Source organism: Halyomorpha halys, unplaced genomic scaffold (genome assembly GCF_000696795.3).
Source record: "Halyomorpha halys isolate HHAL.00 unplaced genomic scaffold, Hhal_1.1 Scaffold243.1, whole genome shotgun sequence".
Classification (NCBI taxonomy): Eukaryota; Metazoa; Arthropoda; class Insecta; order Hemiptera; family Pentatomidae; genus Halyomorpha; species Halyomorpha halys.
Genome location: NW_027106548.1, coordinates 530,566 through 554,459, shown reverse-complemented (window position 1 = coordinate 554,459; position 23,894 = coordinate 530,566). Strand labels below are relative to the sequence as shown.

At 29.3% G+C, this 23,894-nt stretch overlaps 1 protein-coding gene across 1 annotated transcript in view; it reads left to right on the top strand.

Annotated features, from left to right (window-relative positions):
- The window catches only part of LOC106680109 (uncharacterized), a 114,228-nt gene that overhangs the window by 69,243 nt on the left and 21,091 nt on the right, over nt 1-23,894 (top strand). The window contains exons 7-18 of the mRNA XM_024359206.2: nt 5,323-5,561; nt 6,935-7,088; nt 7,167-7,244; nt 7,324-7,448; nt 9,045-9,117; nt 10,612-10,650; nt 11,557-11,710; nt 12,651-12,759; nt 12,848-12,880; nt 13,272-13,336; nt 13,416-13,594; nt 18,151-21,963. Coding sequence (XP_024214974.1) covers nt 5,323-5,561; nt 6,935-7,088; nt 7,167-7,244; nt 7,324-7,448; nt 9,045-9,117; nt 10,612-10,650; nt 11,557-11,710; nt 12,651-12,759; nt 12,848-12,880; nt 13,272-13,336; nt 13,416-13,594; nt 18,151-21,963 — 5,061 coding nt within the window. The remainder of the gene's footprint in view (nt 1-5,322; nt 5,562-6,934; nt 7,089-7,166; nt 7,245-7,323; nt 7,449-9,044; nt 9,118-10,611; nt 10,651-11,556; nt 11,711-12,650; nt 12,760-12,847; nt 12,881-13,271; nt 13,337-13,415; nt 13,595-18,150; nt 21,964-23,894) is intronic.

Here is a 23,894-nt window from a genome sequence, read left to right as displayed (position 1 = left end):
CAATAATAATTAATAAAAAAAAAACAATTAGTTTTTTTTATATAAATATTTTTTAATGAATATGATACACATCCTATAATGTCTGTATTAAATGTATAAAAATAAATAAATAAAATGGAAATAAATAAAACAGAACCATTTGTCATATCATAAATCATGAAGTAACTAATTTATAATAAAATAAAATGATAGTATTTACTTATGATAAAAATATTTAAAAAATAAAATAGTACATCTCAAGGAAATATTATTGTTATTCATTCATTTTTTACTTAGTTTGCTTAACTATACAGTTATATTAATTATTATATATTAAATTTGTTCTCAGATTGATTTATATAATATAAATTTTATTTAATTTTTCATTTTTTTCATTAATTGTGATAGACGCATATTAAACCAGATGTGAGTTTATTATTTTTGCATGCTTTGTCTAGTTCCAGTGGGAATGGCAATCCCCTTGGACAAAGGGATACATTAAATGTATCCCCGAACCTAATCACCATGTCGTTGGCCGAGTTCCCATTTGGAAGTGGGACATAACATGTTGTGACGTCAGCAATTAGTCTTAGCAGGCTATATATAGATACACCCCCGCTCACCTCTCATCTGCTTCGTTTTATTGCTATTTTGGAATTTATCTATACCTTCTTTTTTAATAAGAATTATTATAAATTGACCAGATAAGTTATTATTTTATTAAAATTTAAATATATAAAAAATTAATTAACATTTATCCAAATTTGCAGTGGCATATCTAGACCATCTGGGGCCCGAGGCCTCTTCTCACCTTTAAAAAATAAAAAGGTTATTTTAAATTTTAAAACAACAACCTTCTCTTTTATTAATTTTTATTTGAAATAAAAATATCCTATTGTGCAGTCCTAGGGTGGACTGCCGACTCCTGGGGTGTACCGCCGACTCCTTGGGTTGACCGCAGACCCCTGGGTGGACCATTGACCTACGGCACTGAATATATGATAGGATAATTCTTTACTTAATTTTTTTTTTAATGCTAATTTTTATTATGAATAAAAGAAAATTTTCCTTAAGGTTTCCTGTAGGTCTCCTTGGATAAAAATACATGAAATTAACAATTTATGAGAAGATGGTAGGTTCAGGGAGTACTTTTTTAATGAAAAATTAAAATATCAATTTTTTAAAACTATATTAAAGAAATTGATTTTTTTTTTTAATTCTTTATTATAAATGGTTTTTATCTCATTTGTGTTTAGACCTGATGAAGACCTGAATTCATGCCTAAATTTCTGCACAAGTAAAATAAACAAATTTTCATTTATTCCTTATCAGTCTTGGTGGAATCAAAAATACATTTACTAGTCAATTGTAAAACTATATAATTGTATTTACAAAATACAATTTGCCATGGGAAGGAAGATCGGCCATTATAACCCGCAGGCTTATTTATTTTTCTCTGTCTGGTTGAATAGTATACTTTTCATACTATTTTAATAATTTTTGTTCAAACAATTTTTTTTGTAACGTTTCCTTTATATTTTTAATTGTTTTCCTTACTGCTATTGTAATATTTGTAATATATTCTAAGAAGAACAATTACTTATTTACATGGTACTAGTTACTGTGAGGCTGGTATCTATTACTTTATCAATTTAATTGCCTTGAAAGTTGCAATAGTGACCCACGATGTCTGTAAATTACTCTCATAGAAGAAAAGAACCGAATCTATTGGCCATTCTATTCAAACAAATTGGAATTATTTTCGTTAGCCTGTAAAATTTCAATTTTTGCAGCTGTGTCATTATACTTCGAGAGCAGCGATATGATCTACACTTCTTATAAATTAAAAAAAAATTATAATTAACTTAAGGTCATATGTAGATATACTGTAAAAATTGTATATGTACTGTTTTAAAAACAAAACAATGAATTATATAATGTTAAAAAAAGGTTCATAATGTATACAAAAAGTTCTAGAAGAAATAAATATTCGTATTAATATTACGTTTTTACTCTAAAATTTTTGGACATTGAGTAAATTATAATTTGTTTAAAAATTTAATTTTTTTATTCCATAAACTTTATTAAAGTGATAAAATTTATTATTTTACTATAATTTGCTCAACAAGTCACGAAAATTTAATGGTTTGATAATGGACTAGGACTCAAATAAATTCTCTATTCTATGTAAATTCCTAACTGTTAGAAAATTTTATTAGTACTTTTATGAGGGATTGGATATGGTGAAATCATCAATTTTTTTTCATTTCTTACTAAATAATAGTTCATAGGTTCTTAATTGTCACAATATTTTGTTTTATAATCTGTCAATAAACAAAAAAAAAATGGAATCAAGCAAGAAATCATGTCTTATTCAGACAAAAATTAATGGATAAATTTATGAGGAATAATATTTTGGAAGATGTATTGCCCTTTGGCCTCCTTACCTGAAACATGTCTAGAGTTTTACATAAATGTGTTTTGGCACTGTGCCCAAAATGAGTACTGTCATTTGAAGAGACTTAGTCATTGAGAAGGTTAAAAATAAGATGCATTTCTAAAAATATCAAAATGGTCTAGAAAATTATCTTCCGTAAATATATATGAGTTGACGTATGTTATATGGCTTACTGACCATTTTGTTGTAGTTGTTTTTTAAATACTCCTCTTGTGATTATAATTAATATTTCATAATTAAATCAAATATATTTTTTCTTATCAGATTTAATATTAGTTTTTTTTTTTTAATAATTGAAAGTAAGAACACAATAAATATTTCATATTGTAATGAGGAGAAGATAGTTGACCGAGGATAATATATATGAGGAGAAGTTGGTTGGGGGTGTGGCAAAAAAATAACAAATTAGTTGAGAGAACTTATTTAATTTAATTTAAATAAGGTTTTAAATAAATAAGTTTTTCAACTTATTTGTGTTATTGTCTAATCGCACCCCCAACCATCTTCTCCTCATATATTTCATATTGTAAATTAGATATATTTTAAAAACTTTATTTAACAGAATCTAATTTATCTGCTTAGTTTGTTTCGTGAATGTACCAGGCAAAGAAGTCATTAAAATTAGAGTGGTATAAAAACTAAATAAGCTTTGCGTTCTTGTTGACAAATGAAAGATTATGATAATTCTAGTAATATATATTTTTTTAATAAATTAAATTACATGACTCTGTACATTTATTATATCAATGGCTTACTCTAGATCGGTGCTTAGCACATTTGCACTAACTTTACAAATAATACAATTAAAGGTTCTCTATTATAGGCAAGCTACAGCTTTTTAATTAATTTTCCTAAAATTTTCAAGTTAGGAAAATGTTGAAACTATTTTAGACTAGTGAAATTATCATATAAAATTTTAGAAAGTTTCTGTTTGTAAAACAATAAAATTGGCTTTTTAGATAAGAATTTTAATTTATTTTTCATAAATAAAAGATACACAGAAATAAAATTAGCTACAACATTGATTGAAAGAAATACTTTTTTACAGTTAGTAATGCTGGCCAAATACAGTGGCTTGTTATAACACACAGCGTACTGATCTATCTTAAAGTACAATACAACAAAAAAAAGTAATATAAATGAAATACATTACTATAATATTTACAATTTTTTTTTAAATAATAAATAAATTACATTAATGTATTTTTTTTTGTATTTATTTCTTCTTCCTTTATATTTTGGTTTTCCTTTTTTTTTTTTTTTCAGTTACAAACACTATGTACTTAATCCTCTCATTACATCCCGCTCTAGCATATCTTGTATTCCTCTTTTCCAATGATCACAAGTATTGAGTTTACTACACAAGTTCTATTTTAAATTTATGGAATCTTTCAAAATTGATACTTTCAATAAGCACACATAGAAAAATAAATACTAAATAACTAAAAATCTATAAACAAATCAAAATAAAACAACAGTAGGTAATAATGAAGTCGGTTAAAATATTTTGGAACACAAAATTAACTTTATGTTTGGATTGAGCACCCCATTAAAAACCACTATACATAACTTTATTATATTTATTTTCAGGATTTTAATTATACCCTTTATTCACTCACTTATTTTACTATTTGAACAATGTTTCGGGCTCCTCTGCCCGCTACCACTACCATCCAGTTCTTATTAATTTAAAAATCATTTTTATATATTCCCAAATGAAAATAAGTCCTAAATTTTTTATTAACAGGCTTATTTTTTTATCTTTCATTATTGCTGTTTTCAAACAATGTTTACCTTTTCAAATGCACTTCCCTCCTTTTGACCACTTGCTTATCCAAATTGCATTATTCAGATTTCCAAATAATAAAAATAAGAAATTGAAATATTTCTCACACTTAATGCTTTGTATAACTGCTCAACAAACCTGTCTCAAACAAAAATTTACATTATATATTTATTATTTGTTTTCCATCTTTATCTTGATTACAAAAAAGTCAAGGCAATAAAAAGTCACTTAACAAATATTTAAACAATTACAGTTTATATAAAATTAATAAAACAAGTTTTATATCTCAAATTCAAATTGACCTTGTAGGGTTCGACTAGCTGCAGTTGGGACATTATAAAGTCCTTTTGACAAAAAATTGAAATTGTTCTGAAATTGGGTGATATGAAAAATTTTCTTAATTTTTGCGCTTCAAGTATTACCTATTAAGATTTTGTGAAATATCTCCACGTGGTGGAAAAAAACCAAGTTCATTTTTGGTTTCAGCGCACAAACCAATAAACCAGTGAGCCAAAATTATCAAATAAATTGACCCATGTTACCAATCAACTGATAACTTGTTTAAGTAGCTATGTAGTTCCCCCATTGAGACAAAATTATGGAATGAAATTAAAAATAGTTTATTATTTGTAAATAAACTCGGGTAAAAAATGATTTGTCAAACGGAGCAGTTCGGTGAGGTGGAGGTTAGATGTCAGATAAACGGGACCTGGTAGTACGGGATTGGACTGAGAATTTGCATTGTAGGTTTTCAAGAATATAGGAGGGGAGCTGAGTACTAATTACATGATATAGAAAGTCCAATAACCAGCTTGGTATACAGTTGACTGTATATTCTGACCTTGTTTAACTATAGGCAAAAAACATTACAACTTTCCTTAACAGTCCACCCAAACACTTTGTGGGTTCTAGTCTATATTTTTTTTTGTATTTATGAAGTCTGGTTTAAATCTACCTTTAGTATATTTCAAAATTAGTTTATAATGTATAAAATATTTGATACCACTCATATTTAACATTATTTTGTTTGTATTTTTACCACTTCATATAACTGAACATTTTATAACTGGTTTAATGAAAATTCCTTCCCTAAATATAGGTGTGTGGTCACCAGCACAGACACCTGAAGCTGAAAGGAAAAAGTTTGATTTCTCAAGTGAAATAAGAGAAGAGAAAGAAAAAGAGAAACGGAGAGCTGAAGAAGAAGAGAAAAAGGAACCGCAACCTCCGATATGGACGCCACGGAGTGCTGGTGCTAGCCCAACGCTAGATAGGAAGTATAGAGCTGTCAACTTTCAAAGCCCTACACCTAGTCGCAAGGAAATTAAGACTCCGATCGTTAGTACTGTTTCTTATTTTAATATTTAATTTTATGTTAAGGGAATATGGTGGCACAGTAGTAAGGCACTCTTCTATTAACTCCAAGAACTCTGGTTTGAATTGGTCTGTGGCAGATAATTATTTTTTATTAGGCTGTAGCAATGAGTCAACCCTGTAGCAATGAGTTAACCCTCCTCAGGTCCTCTCATCCTCATAAATTGGGTTCCCTTTTGGGGGAACTAATTGGGGGGAATAATTGGGAAAAGATTTAGCAGATGAGCGTGGTTTTGAAAAATCACCTCCTAGTAAATCCGTTGTTCTAAAAAGAGTGCTTCCTAACAAAGTCCTGAACCCTTGACCCTTCGTGGATCATGGGGGTTTAATTACCAAAAAATTTGAAAAATTGAATACTCACAAACGTTATAAAATAAGAGTTTATGCAGGTTAGGCTTAAGATTGAACTTATTAAGGGCAGTTAGACATTTGCCAAATTATGGAAAATTCTAGCTTGTAGATGAATTATTTGGGTTGGGTGGTTAGTACCAACTAGTGTTGGTCTGAATTTGTGAAAAATCTGTCCAGTGTTGATTTTTTAGTACAAATAAAAGGTTTTTGATCAAGCGCTTGTGTTGCAGTCACAGGTTGTCTTCAGTTATAATTTTTTTAAAACTGCCAACCATTAAATATTTGTGCTCTTCGTGTTTTAATTTAATTAAAACATTTCCTCAACCTTTGGAATCAATAATTTAGCTCTATTTTAAGATTACATGTTCCTTAATTCTATCTATTGGGTATAGATAAAATGTTTCAATTTTTTTAATTAATGTTAGCAGTTTATATTTTATTTAATATAGTACGAACATACATGGTGAAATCAAAGTCACTAAGTGGAGATAAGGAAAGAACAATTATGTGAAGTTATTTGGTCAATAAAAATCATTTATTAAGGATCAAAAAAGTTATAAAATACCCAGTTAAAGATTTATTTTTTGGTTTTCTCTGCAACTGCTATATTTATTTGTTGTTCTTGTAGATGATTGAATAAATATGATACTATGTAGTTTAAAATGAGTTTCTCAAATCTATTTAAATATTCAATTTTTTTTTATTACTCCCTTCCTCATCATTTCTGACACACGGAGGGAGGGGGAGTTAATCTACTGGATACCACCCTATTCTAATGCCATGGTGGGGGGTCAAGTTTTCATTTCGTGGGTCCACCACAGAAATAAAATTCGACTCCCCAGGCTGGATTCGAACCAGCACCACTACAGTTCCCAGGTTGCAGAGACCTATGCCTCTATTCACTGAGCTATAGACGGCCCTAAATGTACAAATATGCAATTATCACCAATATATTAGATGACAAAAAAAAAATTGTTTGACTTTAGGATTCACCCGAACTTCCAAAGGAGTTACCCATTGAAACAGAGGATTCAAAATCGAGGCTCGTCAATAGTTCAAGTGAAAACAGCACTTTATCTTCCGCTCTTAGGCTACCTGCGGCCCAAAACCCAACGATAACCTTATTGCAGAAAGCCAGGGGTAATAATTTTTTTTATTATGCATTACATTTCCTTTTCTGATATAATGATGTTTTCAATATATTGAATTATCTTTAAGAGGGCCAAATTCCTCGAGGAGCTCAGTACCTAGAAGAACAATCTTCCTATGGAGGACCTGTAGGCCCTGAGGAAATTAGTATGTATTATTTCTACTTACTTGAAATAATAATTTTTTTAATGTTTAATTCAATCATATTATTATTATTATTTTATAGTTTATAATGTAAAACAAGAACATGTACTTGAGGATAGCAGTAAGAAAGTTGTAGATCTTGGACCGAGGAAGATCGAAGGTATCGGACCTACTACCAAAGAAGGAATTCCTATCGTATTAAGATCTGTAAGTAATTGTTAGTAAAATCTAAAAATGTTAACTGTTACCATGAACAGAGCAGAGACATTAGAAATTGAACAATTAAATGTGAATATTAATAATATGGAGAAAATATTATTATTTTGAAGATAAAAGAAAGTGTATATGTTTTATATGTAAAAAGTTATGATTCTATGAGTCTGAATTAAGAACTATTTAAAATTTATAAATAATTCCTTAGAACATAGGATTAATAGACATTTTAAATAGCATATTAATTCATCATGTTGATAAATAGCATATCAATTCATCATGTTGATAAATAGCATATTAATTCATTATGTTGATAAATAGCATATTAATTCATTATGTTGATAAATAGTATATTAATTCATTATGTTGATAAATACCATATTAATTCATTTAATTAAACATTTGTATGTAAAATGAATATTTTGTAATGTTAAAGACTTAAAAACTAATTAGCTATTATTTTTAAATATGAAGAGTCAGCAAAGTGATAATTATGGAAAAATACTTTCATTTATTTTATATTTTTACTGATATGATATGCCATTCTGAACAAACATTTGATGGCGATTTTCAACGATAATACAGAAGTTTACTTAACCAAATCTCTGTTGTAGTTATATAGATTGATTATATTCTTCAAATTGCAGTTTGAGAATAGTTTTGGGATCTTGATATAGAACCTCAATAGATATTTTATTGATAGCCTATTCTTGTTATTATAAAGCTTTTCAAAATGGTTTACTTTTATACTAATGATTCAACCTCTTATGCACCCACTTCTGTTCTTATTGATAAATATTTATCTATTTAGTAGAGAGAGAAATACTTTATTCATCTATGCTGCCCAACTACATCAGGTTGCTACATACATACATATATAATACTGAGATTGGCTCTTACATTATTTTACATTAATAAAATTATTTTAATTTAGAATATTTTCAATAAGTTAAGTATTGGTCAGCTTATTAATACAAAAAAAGGAAGAAGAAAAAAACTTAATCGAACGAGCAGTACATTTATATATTTTAAAGTAAACAAAATAATAAATTCATTAAAATCCTTCACCAGTTAAATAATATATTTTGTTTTCTTACGCCTTTTTTTTTTTTTTTTTTTTTCCATTTTGACATCACGAATTATACAGACCTTTAGTTTTATAACGGTTATGAATATAATCAAAATTAGCTCTAAACATTTTTTAAATACCAAGGACTATCACATATCATTCAATGCATGTAAAAACTCTAATTTCTTTAACAGATATATTCATTTATTTATAATTATTTTTAGAAAGAATAACATTTATTTTTTATTATTATTATTTGTACAATACTATAAATTTTAACTATAAAAAATATTAAATCAAGAAGGTATTTTCTTTTTTTTATACCTATGTATTTATGGATTTATTGAAATATTTAGTTTCAGTTGACAGGTTTGTGTTAAAAATCATAAAATGGAAATACTTGAATATTAATATACCTATTTACTAAGAACAATTGGGCTAGGCTGTATGGCTCCTTTGTAATACAGGCCAATAAATAAATGAAATTATTTTTATTAATAATAATTTTATTTTTATTTCAGGAAGTTAAGGAAGACAATCAACAAAAATGGTATAAACGAATGTACGATTCCCTCCATAAAGCAGGCAGTGATAGTAAGTTGAAGATTGGCCTCTTTACTAGAATAGATTTTTAATTTGGTGCAGGAACTAATTAAAATTTACCAATTAGTTAGTCCAGTAAAATTACTAGTTAAGCTAGAATTAATTGTAAAATAATTTATTTCAATGGATTCCAATATAAGACTGTTTGTAAAAGTCGATATTAAAAAGTTTACTACTCCCCAAAGGTAGGCTTGGGGACAGCTTCCGAATATTTTTAGGTTTATAGCCAATAAGTCCTAATGCACAAATAGCTTAAATTTGTAACTTAGTTAAATTTAAAGGATTAAATTGTACAAATTTTGGTGTAAAACAAAAAGTGTATTTCTTTAGGTCACATTATGTCTATTTCTCGTAGCTTAAGAAAAAATATTGCTGTTAGAAAAACTCTAGGAAAATATTGAACATAAAGAGTTCTATTAGGACTCAATTTGAAGCTCATTAAAGAAAAGACAGCATTCAGTATTTTATAAAGGTGACTCAACATGTTTGCCAATCAATTGCAGATTTGTGCATGTTATTTTTATTAGCTGGTACAAGTTGGGCTGAATTGTTGGCCGACTTGTATGACTTGATGCTGAAGATCAGTTTTAGATACAAATCAAAGGGTGCTCCGTCCACACGCTTGTGCTCAGTTAGAATTGTTTTAGAACTGTTAACTCACAAATGTTTGTGATCTATGTGTTTTAATTAATTTAAGAATTCCCCCGGCCTTCAGATTCAATAATTAACTATAGTTTAAGATTGGGTATTTTAAAATTCTATCGATTCGCTATAAATACTTTATTTAAAATTTTTTTATTAACTTTAGCAGTTTATTTTTGATTTAAAAGAGCACAAATATATATTTCTAAACACATTATATATCTAGGTAATTAAATTTAAAAGTTTCTGATTAGAATTCTAGAACAAAGGTTGAATTTATAGGTTATGTAGTATTATTTATTCGAATTTTTACCATCTAAAACCTACTCGTACATTGCTGATATTTATGTTTCTTTCATTTAACCTATGTTTATTTTTATAATGATAATTCTATAAATTGAATGTAATAACCGGCAAAAGTATAATATTAATTATTAAAAATATTAATTTTGAAAAAACTGTGCCTCAGGAATTATAGTAAAGAACTCTATTAGGGCTCAAATTGAAGCTTGTTAAATGCACTATTAAGTAGTTCATCGTGATATTTCTGCTACTTGTAACATTTAAGGAGTTATTGACTATGAACCAAAAAGTATCCAACCACCATTTTAAAAAAATCTACCATATTAGGTATACAGATCTCCAGTGAGTGGTAAACTTTTTACCATCGTTTTTCTAAAACATTTTTAAACAAGAATCCATTGACAGAAATTAATTTACATTTACTTCTTGGTACGGCCAACGTTTTAACTGTTTTTACTGGATAATATTGTCTTAAATCTGATTAGCTTTAGAAAATATTTAAAGTAAATTCTTCTTTTCTAAGTCCCATTTTATTTGCAGAGGACTTTGTAACCGTGAAGTATAAAACTAAGAGGAGAGGTGATTTATTAATTTTCTTTTTACATAACAAACTTCTTTTTATAACAGCATTCTCTGACTAACTTAATTCCTTCTATAACAGCTTGTGTTGAATTGGATTGAAGAAAATAATAATGAATGCCTAAATAATATATCATTACACAAATTAGATAGAAAGTATTAAATTATAATAAAAATATTAATTAAATGGTAATTATTACCTTATCTATTGAGTATGCTGAGCTTAAATAAGTTTGCTTAATTAATGGCTGCATTAATAAAAAAAAAAAAATTAATAATAATAATTATCCAAATAGTCTCAACATTGTTTATAAAAACATAATACATGGCCCCGACGTTTCAGCCAATCCAGCCATCTTCAAGGATAATCTTAATTTTAGTATCACAGCCTCACGTTGATTTAGTAAAAGTAGCACGCCATTATACCCGAATCAATTTAATTTAAGACAATTAAAATAAATATATTTCACTGTCACTAGAGCATTTATCAATAATTCCTATTATTCACAATTTTTGTATTTTTCTATCAATAACTTATCATAACACTGAATTACAATGTGACTATTTGGATAATTATTATTAATGTTAATACAATAAAAAGTCTCAAACAAGATAATGAAAATTTATATTAAAAAAATAAGTGTATTTTTTAAAAATATTAATGATATATGAGGATTATTGCTATATTTTAAGTAATAAATAATTCAATGTAAATCATTGCATTTTGATTATAGTATTTTATAGTTAGCATTAACATTAGTCTTTAGGACATTTACCACAATGCAAAGATATATTATTATTTTTAAAAAAACAAATCAAAATTTTGGTGTAATTTCTACATCTAAAACAAAATTAGCTTATTCCATATTTCCATTTTATAAAATTTATGTTAAATTATTTTTCTAGGTTATCCTTTAATATATTCTGGAGGCTACGTTTCTGAACCCGAGAGGGTAGGTTACGATTCTGATGCTTCACTTTCAAAATATGCTACTTTAGACAGAAGAAAGATTCGTAATAAAGAAAATGACTTTACTACGAGTACTATGCCCAGGAATAGGTAATTATTTTTTTTTTTTTTTTTTTTTTTTTTTTATCTATTGTTTCCATTTTGGATACTTACCATTACTTGATTTATGACATGAAGTAAGTTATTTCATGAATTACTTTATGATACAGCTTGTTTGAGGCTTGCAAAATGTTGGAATATTAACATCACTTAAAAAAAATATATATATATATTTGTTGCGCTACAGCCCATGAAGAGTCAGGGGTTCACTTTGTTAGGAAATACTGTTTTTAGAGGAACATTGTGCAAGGAGGTGATTGGTTCACGTTCAGTCACCAGGTTTTTCCCCCCCAATTAAACGTACCTGCTTTATAGAGGCTGGGTGTGTCCTAGAAGGGTTCCCAAACCCACAGGATTGACTCACGGCTGATTTAACAGAATTAATATAAGTGTAGCATAAGCCTAAACTACACCAAAAGTATTATGAGGGCAGCTTACAGATTAAGAACCAAGTGTTAATGGCTTAACAAAAGGCAGCTACGATCTAAGTTGTTCCTAGATGAGGCCTGTAGGGATGAACTGCTTTGGCTCAGGAGTTCTCGCACGATAATTGCAGGGGTCTACACAGCTCACTGTAGACTTTATAAAGATATGTTTATTCTCAAGCTTACAGAATCACCCTTGTGCAAATTCTGCAATGCCAAGGATGAGACAGCATACCACATTACAAGTCAGTGTGACCGATTTTCAGGTTCCTGCTGTTTGGGATGAATCGTGTTGTGGATCCCAGGTGGCGTGATTTGAGTAATGTAGATGGGCACCCAACAGGCCTATAAGATAGTATTAAAAAAAAAAAGTATAAATAATTATCTACCTGAGCCAGATATTCCAACCCAGGCCGAGGAGCTTGTAGTACAACAAATATCGCATTAAAACTACATTTATTTATATAACATCAAATAAATCATTTAAAATATGTTTTTCATTTTAGATATGCCCCTGGAGTGAAATATGCTGCAAATGTATACAAAAATCAACCAGGGAGAATAGAAAATTATGAACCAGGAAATTCATCTATAGCGGAAAAAGAAAAAAGACAAGTATGCATTGTTTAGATGATTTTAATTTTTTTTGGAATTATAATGAATGTTGTTTATCTAATTATGAACATTAATTTGTTTTATTCAGTGGTGGGACGAGGTAATGGACATATTTGATGGGGTAAGTAGAGGTGTTAATATACTCTTTTGTCTGTTTTGTATATTTTCTATACTCGTATAATCTTTTCACTTTGTTGAGATTGGTTATTATTGTTTAAATAAAATAACTTGTATCTAATTTGTCTCAAAGCATTGTATATTTCTTTAAAAGTTCAACATTTCGCCCAATGTCAATTCTCAAGGTCAATCTTCAAATCTAAATTCTCACCTCACATCAATAATTTAAAACTTTTTTTTTTTTATTCTGCCCAGGTCATCAATTTCAGTCAAAATTAGCCTATTTTATCACTAATCACATTAATATTAAAACTTTTAATTACAAATCAATTAACACTATTATAATTTGTTATCATAACTATATTTGAAATGTGATTATTTCCATATCATTTTAGGAGCTGAACGAACAAGGAAGGAATAACCAGTTATCTTCGTCAATTTCAGGAAAACCTTTTACCTAGTAAGATTTCTTTAATTTAATTTAAATTTTTCTTTTATTCTCTAGGATTTTTCTTTTTTATTATAAAAATGAATTTCAGTTCTCTGAAAGATACTGGTTACGAGAGTGACTCAACACTCGTCTTCAAGCGGAGAGAGAACAACATGAGTGGGCAGTTACTATCTCCCGCTGAGCAGAAGATGGCCTATAAGGTGATTCAAAGAGGAGGTGAAGTTCCGCTACAGGGCCTTCGTAAATCAGCGCCAGAGAGGCCAAAAGGTAATTTAGGATTCGTAACCATAATTGTCAAAAAGTTTTATCATCTTTCTCCATTATAAGATAAAAAAATAAAGTATAAATAAAATCAATTTATTAATGTATGAAGCTGTTCCCAAGTAAGTACATATTCAAATTTTGAAGTATGCCTTCTGTTTTTATTTTTATTTTTTTTTCTAAGTATTTCTTAATTTTTTATATGAAAACTTGATTTAGCGTGATACTGTGAATCATATTAATAATAAATTTTATGATAGTTACTCTTATTTGAAAAATTAGTTTTCTAAAAAGTTCGTATACTATTGTGTTTGTGGAAAATTGATTATTTTTTTTCTAATTATCTGTAGGAACTTGTATCTATAGGAATTTCTATCTTTTGGAAGTTGTATCTAGAGGAAATTCTATCTATAGGAAGTTGTATCTTATATGCATGGAAGTAATGATGAGGCGACAGCTGACCGTGAATAATATATATGAGGAGAAGATGATTGGGGGTGTGGTCAATGAAGAACACAAATAAGGAAAGACTTATTTATTAGTGCCAACGTTTCAGCTAGAATTTCAAGCCTTCATCGGGGCTAAAAACAAAAACAAGATAACAACCATAATGATTAAAAGGAATTACCGAATAACAAGAAGCATAAAAAGATAACAGATAATATAGGTACATAAGTAGTATTGAAGAAAATATATAATGTAATATTGTAACAATATTGGAATTGTGTATAATAATATATTGGGAATATAGTAATATTTAAATTAAAAGTGAAAGAAGAAAATATTATAGATATCAAAATGAACCAAATAAATAAACGTAGAACTTGGAAATTATGTAAATTGAAGTAATATAATTTTTTTAATATTTATGTTACTTCAGTTTTAAATAATTTCCATTTTATACACGTATTTATTTAGTTGATTTAACTAAATAAATAAATGTATAAAATAAAATGTAATATTATAAGAATGTTGAAACTATATGTAATAATTATAAGAAGATGGTCAGGGTTGCGGTCAAAAAAGAACAAATAGTTTATAACTATTTAATGTCCATTTTTTAAAAATTTTTATTCTTACCATTGTTATGTATTTTTTTATTATTATCATTATTTATTCAAGTTTATTTTATATTAATACTATTTTATAAGTAATTTTCTTATCACTTAATTTTTACATAATATTTATCCTACCTTAATTTACCTTATTGTTGTGATTTTCTTAGTTGTTCTTTTGTATCTTTTTAGCCCTGCAAAGTGGGGCGAAACGTTGGACATTAAATAGTTATAAACTATTCGTTCTTTTTTGACCGCAACCCTGACCATCTTCTTATATTTTAAGTTTTACGGTCAAGTATCTACATATATATAATATATAGGGTAAATAGTAATATTAAAATTAAAAATGAAAAAAGAAAAAATTGTAGATATGAAAATCAACTAAATAAATAAATACCTGTACAAATTGGAAATTATTTAAAACTAAAGTAATATAAATATTAAAAAAATTATATTACTTCAATTTTACATAATCCAAGTTGTACATTTATTTGTTTAGTTGATTTTTTTATCTAGAATATTTTCTTCTTTCATTCTTAATTTTAATGTTAATATATTCGCTATATATTATTGTACACAATTCTAATATTCTTATAATATTACAGTATGCATTTTCTTCAATATTACTTATGTAGCTATATTATCTGTTATCTTTTATTGTTATTTTGTTTTTGTTCTTAGCTCTGATGAAGGCTTGAAATTCTAGCCGAAACTTTGGCACTAATAATAAGTTTCTCCTTATTTGTGTTGTTCACTTATCGCCCTCCCAATCATCTTCTCATGCATGGAAATAATTACTATAGGTTCAGAATGAATGTTGTAGATTAGATAGGCTGTAAAATGATTTGATTAGCATTTACTTTCTATAGCTAGGTTTAATTTTTTCTCTTTTTTTTATTTTTTTACTGTTATTATCATCCTAAATTTTATATTTGATATTAGAATGATATTTTTTTATTTATTGCTTGGTATGTATTTTAATATTATAGAGTTTATTTTTTTAAAATATATTTAGACCAATAGCATGAAGCATTGCTAGTTTCATTTGTTTTTCTCATTTTGATTTCATTCTTTTTATTCTTTATTTAAAGAATCATTAAAGCATTTGGGAGCAGCTAACTTCATGGGAACATTTTGGGTTAGGTTTTAATTTAAAATTTTAAGAATTATTTTATTTAATCTTACTGGAAATTTTTATGAATTGAATTACTAATTCATACAAAATTCCAAATTTGTCTACTCTTAGTTGGAACATATTCTGGAAGAAAGGAACCAATCCACAAATTTAAATAACTATGAGTTAATATTATATTATTGTTTTCTAAGTATCACTCCCTCTTGTTTACATTCAATAATTCCTAATATATAGCTTTTTAAAAAATAATATTTCATAAAAAATGCACTGAGAAATCAATATCTTAAAAACTGTTTAACGTAGAGATGTCTTTTAGAACTCAAATTAAATTTAGCTTAATGCACTATAAAGTAGTCTATGAAATTTATCTTTGTAGGAGGAGTAGTTTTTATAATATTTGCTAAAATAAATTGATTTATAGTTGTTCAAATAACAATTTTAATTTATGAAAAAATATATCTAAGAAACCAAAAGACGTACAGATGTCTGCTAGCACTCAAATTGAAGCTAGTTAAATGTACTATAAAGTAGTTTATCTTCGTACGTGTGATAGTTTTATGATATTCGACAAAATAAATTCCCAAAATGTCAATTTCTAGTGCTCAGACAAAATTTTTGATTGTTAAAAAAATATATCTCTGAAACCATAAGACCTAAATATGTTTGCCAGCAGTCAAAATAAAGATAATTTAAGTTACTATAGTTTTTTTAAGTAGTTTATGACACATATCTTCGTAGGAGTAGTCATTTTTACGATATTTGCATATAAATTAGGCCCATGAAATATTGTCTAAATTTTGCCTGAACAACAATAAATCAATTTATTTTAGCAAACATCAGAAAAACTACTACTCCTATGAATATAAACCTCATAAACTTTATAGTACATTAAACTAGCTTTAATTTGAGAGCTAATAGACATCAGTAGGTTGAATGCTTTTTGGGATATACATTTCTCAAAATAAATTCATAAACTTCTGGTTTCTCAGTGTATTTTTTATGAAATGTTATTTTTTTAAAAGCTATATCTCGGGAACTACTGAACGTAAAGAGCTCTATTAAGGCTTATATTTTAGCAAATTTACTCTACTTTAAATGATGCTCTCTTAGGTTTTCTAGTTTAGTTGGTTGTTGGTAGTTTTAAAGATATAGAGCTCTGAATGAAAAATTAATTTTTTTTTAATGTTTTCAAACAGCCACTATTTTTAATTCCTCCTTCCTATACTTGGCAGACTCATTAATTTTTACCAGTAATTATAGATACCTTTCATTAAGGTAATCAAAAATTGGGGTGAAATAACTGTCTTTTTTCTTCTCTTGGGCTCATAATGCCGCATTGCTTGAATCGTGACACATATGACAAAAAAAAAGTTGTTATTTTGTTTAGATTTGACATATTCCAACAATAATAGCATAGGCTCAACTTAGGCTCAACTTACTTTCTCTACTGAGACCCCTCTACAGACTTTCCTAAAGCTATTAGGGTTGTTACAAATTAACTCCAATCAATGGTATAATCTATTAAATACCTCAAACACAAAATAAATTTTTTTTCTTGTCAAATGTGCCATTATTCAAGTAAAGCATATAAATATTTGTTTTGTTTTTTTCTATATTGGAATTTAACTTACAATCTATTTTTCTCAGTTGTTATTATATTGCTTTTTTTTGGTTCCTTCCTGCGGAATGTGGTCCAATTGTTTTAATTTTTTAATATGACAATTAAACAAGATTTTAAAAATAAATAAATCAATTTAAGTAAGTATTTTAGCATGAAACATATTTTTATCAGATGTAATTTGCTCACAGCATGAAATATTCACTTCATTATGCTTCCGATTTTTTTTTTGATTTTTCCCACGGCTGTTCACAATTATATTACTTAAATTTAGTCTATTAGCACATCAATTATTTTTTATGTTTTGTATTTTATTGTAAACATATTTATGTTTATGATATAGTGTTAAGTTCTAATTATTTGTATTGTGTAGTTTTATAATTTTTTATTATTACTATTTAGTGACACTTCATAGCCAATGTGTGTTGCACTTTTTTTTAATTATTTAAATATTTTTAAACAATTTGAAATTCATCACATATGTCAAGCATGTAGTGAATGAAAAAAGCACATTATTAATGACTTAAAAAAATATTCTGTAGAAAATTACGAGGTAAATAAGATATTCCAAGGCATGTAGGTAAAAAGAAAACAAGGCATGTTTGTTGGTGACGGTATATATAGGGGCGTTCCACAGAGCACAGCTTCGAAGTATTCCTAATTCCTTAGGACCATTTTAACACGAATTAACATAATTCCGTTAAGATATAAATGAACTAAATGCTAATTTTTTTTATTGCTCTGTTAATAGAAAATTCAGAAATAGAATATTTTCCACTTTCACCAACTCTCACACGAATCAGAGTCCATAAAAAATCTCCAAAACCCAAGGAAAAGGTGTATTACCCGGTTTCAGATGGTTCAGTCTATTCACCTGCGAAACAGAGCCCGAGGAGCGTAGTACCATCTCCACCAAGAAGACATTCGTCAAGGTATAGTTCAACTTTGAGGTTATACTCCCAGAGTGGAACTTCGCCAGAAACCAAATCTGACTTCTTCAAGGATAAAGTAGTTACAAAGTTACCAGCCAAACAAAGTATTGACGTGAAAATTGAAAAAACTCCTGGTAGGATCAAGAATACTATTGTGAAATACGAGCAATCTAAAGCTCAATACGGTGCCATAAGACCCAAAAAAGAACTGTTAAGGAAATCTCCAGAGTTGAAAGCTCCTGCTGAAGTTAAGAAGGTTCTTAAGGAATCCAAATCGCCTTCAGGAACTGTTGTTAAGAGTTCCACGACCCTATACTCAGCTAATAAAAATAAGAAGCTTAAAGAATCAGACAAATCAGTTAAGGTGACGGTTGCAATATCTTCCAAAGGAAAAGAACTATTGACATCCTCTTCATCAGCGAGTTCAAAAAGTGATTTTAGGAAGTCACCTGTGATGTCTAAGGTTGTAGTTAAAAGTAAAAGTCCTATTGAAAGCAAACCTGCTAGCCCCCCTGTGCCGAGAGCAGTGAAGCCTTCTTCTCCAGCCCTAATTAATGATCAATCCAAGAAGAGCAAGAGGGATGTGACTCTAGACCAGAAAAAGAAACGAGATAAAAAACCTGAAGTAATATCCAAAAATGTTGATAAAGCAAAAGATGATGAAAAGAAAAAACTGAGAAAAAAAGTTGAAAATGGTAAAAAGAAAAGTAGTTCTAAAAAGAAAGATAAAGAAAATGTACCTAATGATGACTTTTCTCTTGAACAGGAGCAAATAATTCAACTACCAGCTCCACCCGAACCGCCTAAACAGCAAGAATTCTTCCAGAAATTACTCCTTCGTGAAAATAATGTTCCTGCACCTTCGCCTAGCAGTGGGATGTTGAGCCGAACTCCATCGGTTTTGGAAAAAGTAAAAAAATTTTCTGAACCATCTCGCGCCTGTTACAAATCAGAACCATCTTTAAGGAACCTTAATGTCTATCTGTCTCAAAAGAAACCTGTCACAGAATCTAGGTTTCGCAGTTTAGACAGGGGTACAAACAGGGCTTTAAGTCCATATTACGGTACCTATGAATTTTATGATAAATTAGACAAATATGATCGTCATAATAATGTTTGGGATTATTCCATGTCTTGTAGAACAACCCCTACTTACGAATCGGTGAAAGGTAGAAGTTCCAGTGAACCTCCCCACACTTCTCCAACATTTAGTCAGGACGTTTGTGATAATGTAGAATGTGTTTCTCCATCAATTTCCAGATCACCATCATGCAGGAGAATTCGAAGGTCTTCTTCCAGAGCTATTGAAACTATTTCAGGTGTGCGGAGGAAGGTTAGGTCTAAAAGCCTGAATGAGACCGACAGACAGTCCCACATGGGAAGTACCAGCTCTCTCAGCATGTCGCAGTTCACAGACCATGAGGAATATAGATCTTATGTTCTTGAACTTCTCCATTCCACGAGAAAATCAGACAAATTTAAAGAACTCCACAAATTCTATTCCAGCCTAGAAAGAATGGCAGAGTTGGAGAAAACGGCTTCAAATACTGATCTAAGACCTCGCCTAAGAGGTGAAGAAGTGATCGATTTTGACCGCTGGAAACAACTAAGAAATAAAGAAAAAGCAGAAAAAGAACTATCTTCTCTTTATGAAAAGCTGAAAGATGACCAGAAGGAAAAAGGATTCTTATTTCAGCCAAAGGAAGCTGTGAGATGGAGCGGAGATAGTGGGCTGAGGCATAAGGAAAAATCTGTCGAGGATCTGAGGTCTAAGTTTCAAAGAATGGTTGAAAATGCTACTTCAGATAAGTCGCAAGGGCCAGATCCTACCAAAGATATATACAAACCTCTTTGGCGAGGAAATTCTGTTGCTAATTTAGCACAGTCATTGACTTGTGTTACAGGTTCCAAAAGAGGTCGGCCCGTGAAGGAAGCTGATCAGGTTTTGATCAAGCCTCCGATAAAGAAAGACAAAGATATTGGAAGTCGTCTTTGGAGCAGTCTCTCTATGGAGCAAGTTAACGCATTGAAAAGTCAATTATCTGAAATTTACAGCACTGTTTCAAATCTGAAGCATGAAAGGATAAAGAAAATGAAAGAAAATATCTCCGACTACGAGGTGAATGTCACGCACTTAAGAAATGATTCTCCTTTACATGTCAGGTGTAATTCTTTAGTAAGTTCTAATCAACTTTATTCTCCATCAGTTAAGAAGAAAATAGCTGAAAGGCAAGGATGTTTGAAAGCGGATTCTATCAGCACCCTGCCTACTTGGAAGTCAAAAGCAATGTCTGAAGTCGACAAGAAGAAATTGTCCATGACTCTAAGTGCTGAAGTAAAAGAGCGCATTAAGAAGAAAAAACATGGTTCTCTTGTGATTCCTCGGGAGACTTTAGGAGCAGTCGCTGCTATCAAAGGTACCAAGAAATTTAAAAGTCCTTGTAATTCAGAAACTTCTCCTCGCACATGTTATTCACTGTTGTCAGATGAATCAGTAGATAAAGGTGAAGACAAGAACAAAGATTTTTTATTAGTATTGACTCCCAAAGATCAAAGAGATGATGTGAGGAAAATTGTCGATGACTGGGGTGGCAAGGAATATGCCAGAATGGTTCAGACAACTTCAAGCAGCAGTTCTAGTGCATCTACGGTTATACATTTAGGTTACAAAGATGAGTGCAAATCTTCAGTAAATAATTTAGGAGAATTTTCCCAAAGCCAGACTGATCTGAGACAAGTCAACGATTCTTTTCATGTCCCTCGAAAGACTTTATACTCTTCGCAATCCTTCTCCGATTTAAAAGATTTATTTGGAGAGAAACACGCTACCTCATATGCCACATTACCATTGAGGAATATAAAAAAACCTTGTTATAGTAGTAACGACAGCTTGTACAAATCGATATCACCAGACCCTATGAAGTACTACAGAGCGTATTTGAATGTAGTCAAAGCAGGTGATGTGAGGAAGTTGAAAGAAAAATTTGAGAGTTATGATGATTTGTACAACCTTCAGAAAGAGAGAAGTCCTGTTCGGAAAATGTTTCAGAGTGACCCAGACCTAACCAGGGACTATCTTTCAAGAAAAGGTGGCGAGCTTAGCAAAGTGATTGTGAAGGGCCAGGAAGTTGGGGACGTTCAATGGCTAAGGAAAAAGTATGAACCCAGGAAGGTATCTCCTATCCCGTTCAAGATAGAGGACAGGTACATGCCTCATATAAACGTCATAAGCAAGACAGTAAGTCTGCAGCGGCGTGCCAGGACTCCTCCTGTGAGGACAGAACATTCCAAGACAGGCAATGTGGAGCGATTGAAGCAGCAGTTTGAGAAGCGTGGTATGTCACTACTAGGACAGATGTACACCTCCACTCCGGAGATCACTGAGCTAAGGGATATAGCTCCGTATCTAGAGTGTGAATGGGTGGCTCACCAGAACCCGAGGAGGAGCGCGACAAGGAGGAAAGCGAGGTCGCGTCCTGCTTCAGCCTCTCCCATCAGGCAGTCCATTCTCAAACAGACTGACATCTTTGCCAATCAACAGTTCAACCCAGAAATCCACCGCCCGGTCTACAGATATCAACCTGAACCATGGCAGGCAAAACATTGGGCAAAGCCAACTGTCACTTTCAAAGGTGCCTTGTTTTTTTTTTTTTTAATCTATATATAAATATTCTTTTAATATATTTTTTTAAAAGTTTCCAGCTTAAAAATGTGTCAAGTGAATTTTTAAAAAATATTATAATAGCTTCACAATGACATTTTTTAAGTTAAAATGAAATAATTTTGCTTGAGCTTCAAAATTTCTTTCTTCCTGTAAAAGTTGTTTGTTGTTGATTACTTTATTATTACTTTCATTCACTTCTTTTAGTCATAGTAATTACAATCATTATCTTGGTTTTTTTTTATCTATCCTCTTTTTTTTCCCCTTTCTTTTAATTTTTTTTTTGATTGATGCTTGTTTGTTCGATCGTTGCTATGTTTGCATTTTGTTGTTTAGAACCTCTCGGAAACCCTATTCCAACTCCACCAAGAGACAATACGTCCAGGCAGAGGATACAAGGTAAAAAATTAAGTGTGCTTTCTTACAATGAGCATGCTCATGAATTAATACTTGCTTATATAACACACCTGTCATATGCACTCAGCTATATTTGTTTAATTGTTTACCATGCTATTTCTGACACCATTCCATAATAACCTTGTTTTCCTTTATGTCTAAGATAATAATAATTCTGACAATATTGAAAAAGTATCCTACTTATTTATTTTAATTACTGAAATAATATAAATCAAAATGAAATAACATGTATTCCCTTGTATAAGATTCATTACCTATTTAATGGCAACAACATAATCTCTTTGTCTATATTGACCTAATTTTGCTTCTTTCAGTTATGATCTTCAATTTGTATAAAATGCTAAAATAGTTATATATATATAAATATATATGTGACAATGAATTGAAAACTTGAAAATATTTTAAATAAACCAATTGAAAAATAGTAATTTGAAAGAGATGGCCAAGTCAAAGAAGAACAAAAATAATTTTCAACTGTTCAGTTGGCTAAACAGTTGTTTATTGGTTGCCGACCTTTCGACCCATAATGTACTTCTTCATCCGGCTAAAATACATTAAAAAGATACAAGGAAGATAAAGTCCAGATAAAAATAGAAGAGCGACATAAAATAAACCAGATGTAAATGTGGAGGTATATATAAACTATTAAAAACCTAAATTCTGATTGTTTGTATACCTCCACTCTTACATCTACATTATCTAATGTTACTATTTTATGTTTACCTTCTTTGTATCGTTTTATTTTAGCCCTGATGAAAACCTAAATTGTGGGTCGAAAAGTTGGTAATCAATAATTAACTATTTATTGATTACCAATGTTTAACATTTAACCAACGTATTAATTTATTATTTTTAATTTTTTCATTCATTAAAAATTTGAAAATTGACTTAGCTGGTTATGAAAATGAATAATGTGAACAATTTTCTTAATATTTCTCTGTTTGGAATAATAAATTAAATGTAATATTTTATTTAATTGTAAATACTATATGTTATTAACCTGAATAATTAAGCATTAATTGCTATTTTAAAGAGAACTCTAATTATTGTTCACTTTATTTAAGCTGTTCATTTATAAAACCGCCCAATTTTTAATTTTTTTTATAATAATAATAATTAAAAATAAATAAATAGGTATTTATAATTAAATAATATTAAAACTAATTTATTAGTCTGTATAGAGAACTATGAAGAAAATTGTTCACTTTATTTCTTTCATTCATTTCCAAAACCAGCTGAGTCAATTTTCAAATTTATAATTTTTTTTATTAACAATTTTGTTACTATTTTATCTTAAGACAATATAGTAGCAAGACTGGAAATTAAATTTGAAAATTCACTTTGGTTTGGAAATGAATAGCACACATACTGTGAACAATGTTCTTCATAGTTCTCTTTTTGGAGTAATAAGTTAATGTTAATATTTTTTAATTATAAATAATAATTTATTAACCGAAATAAGGAAGTATTAATTGCTATTTTAAT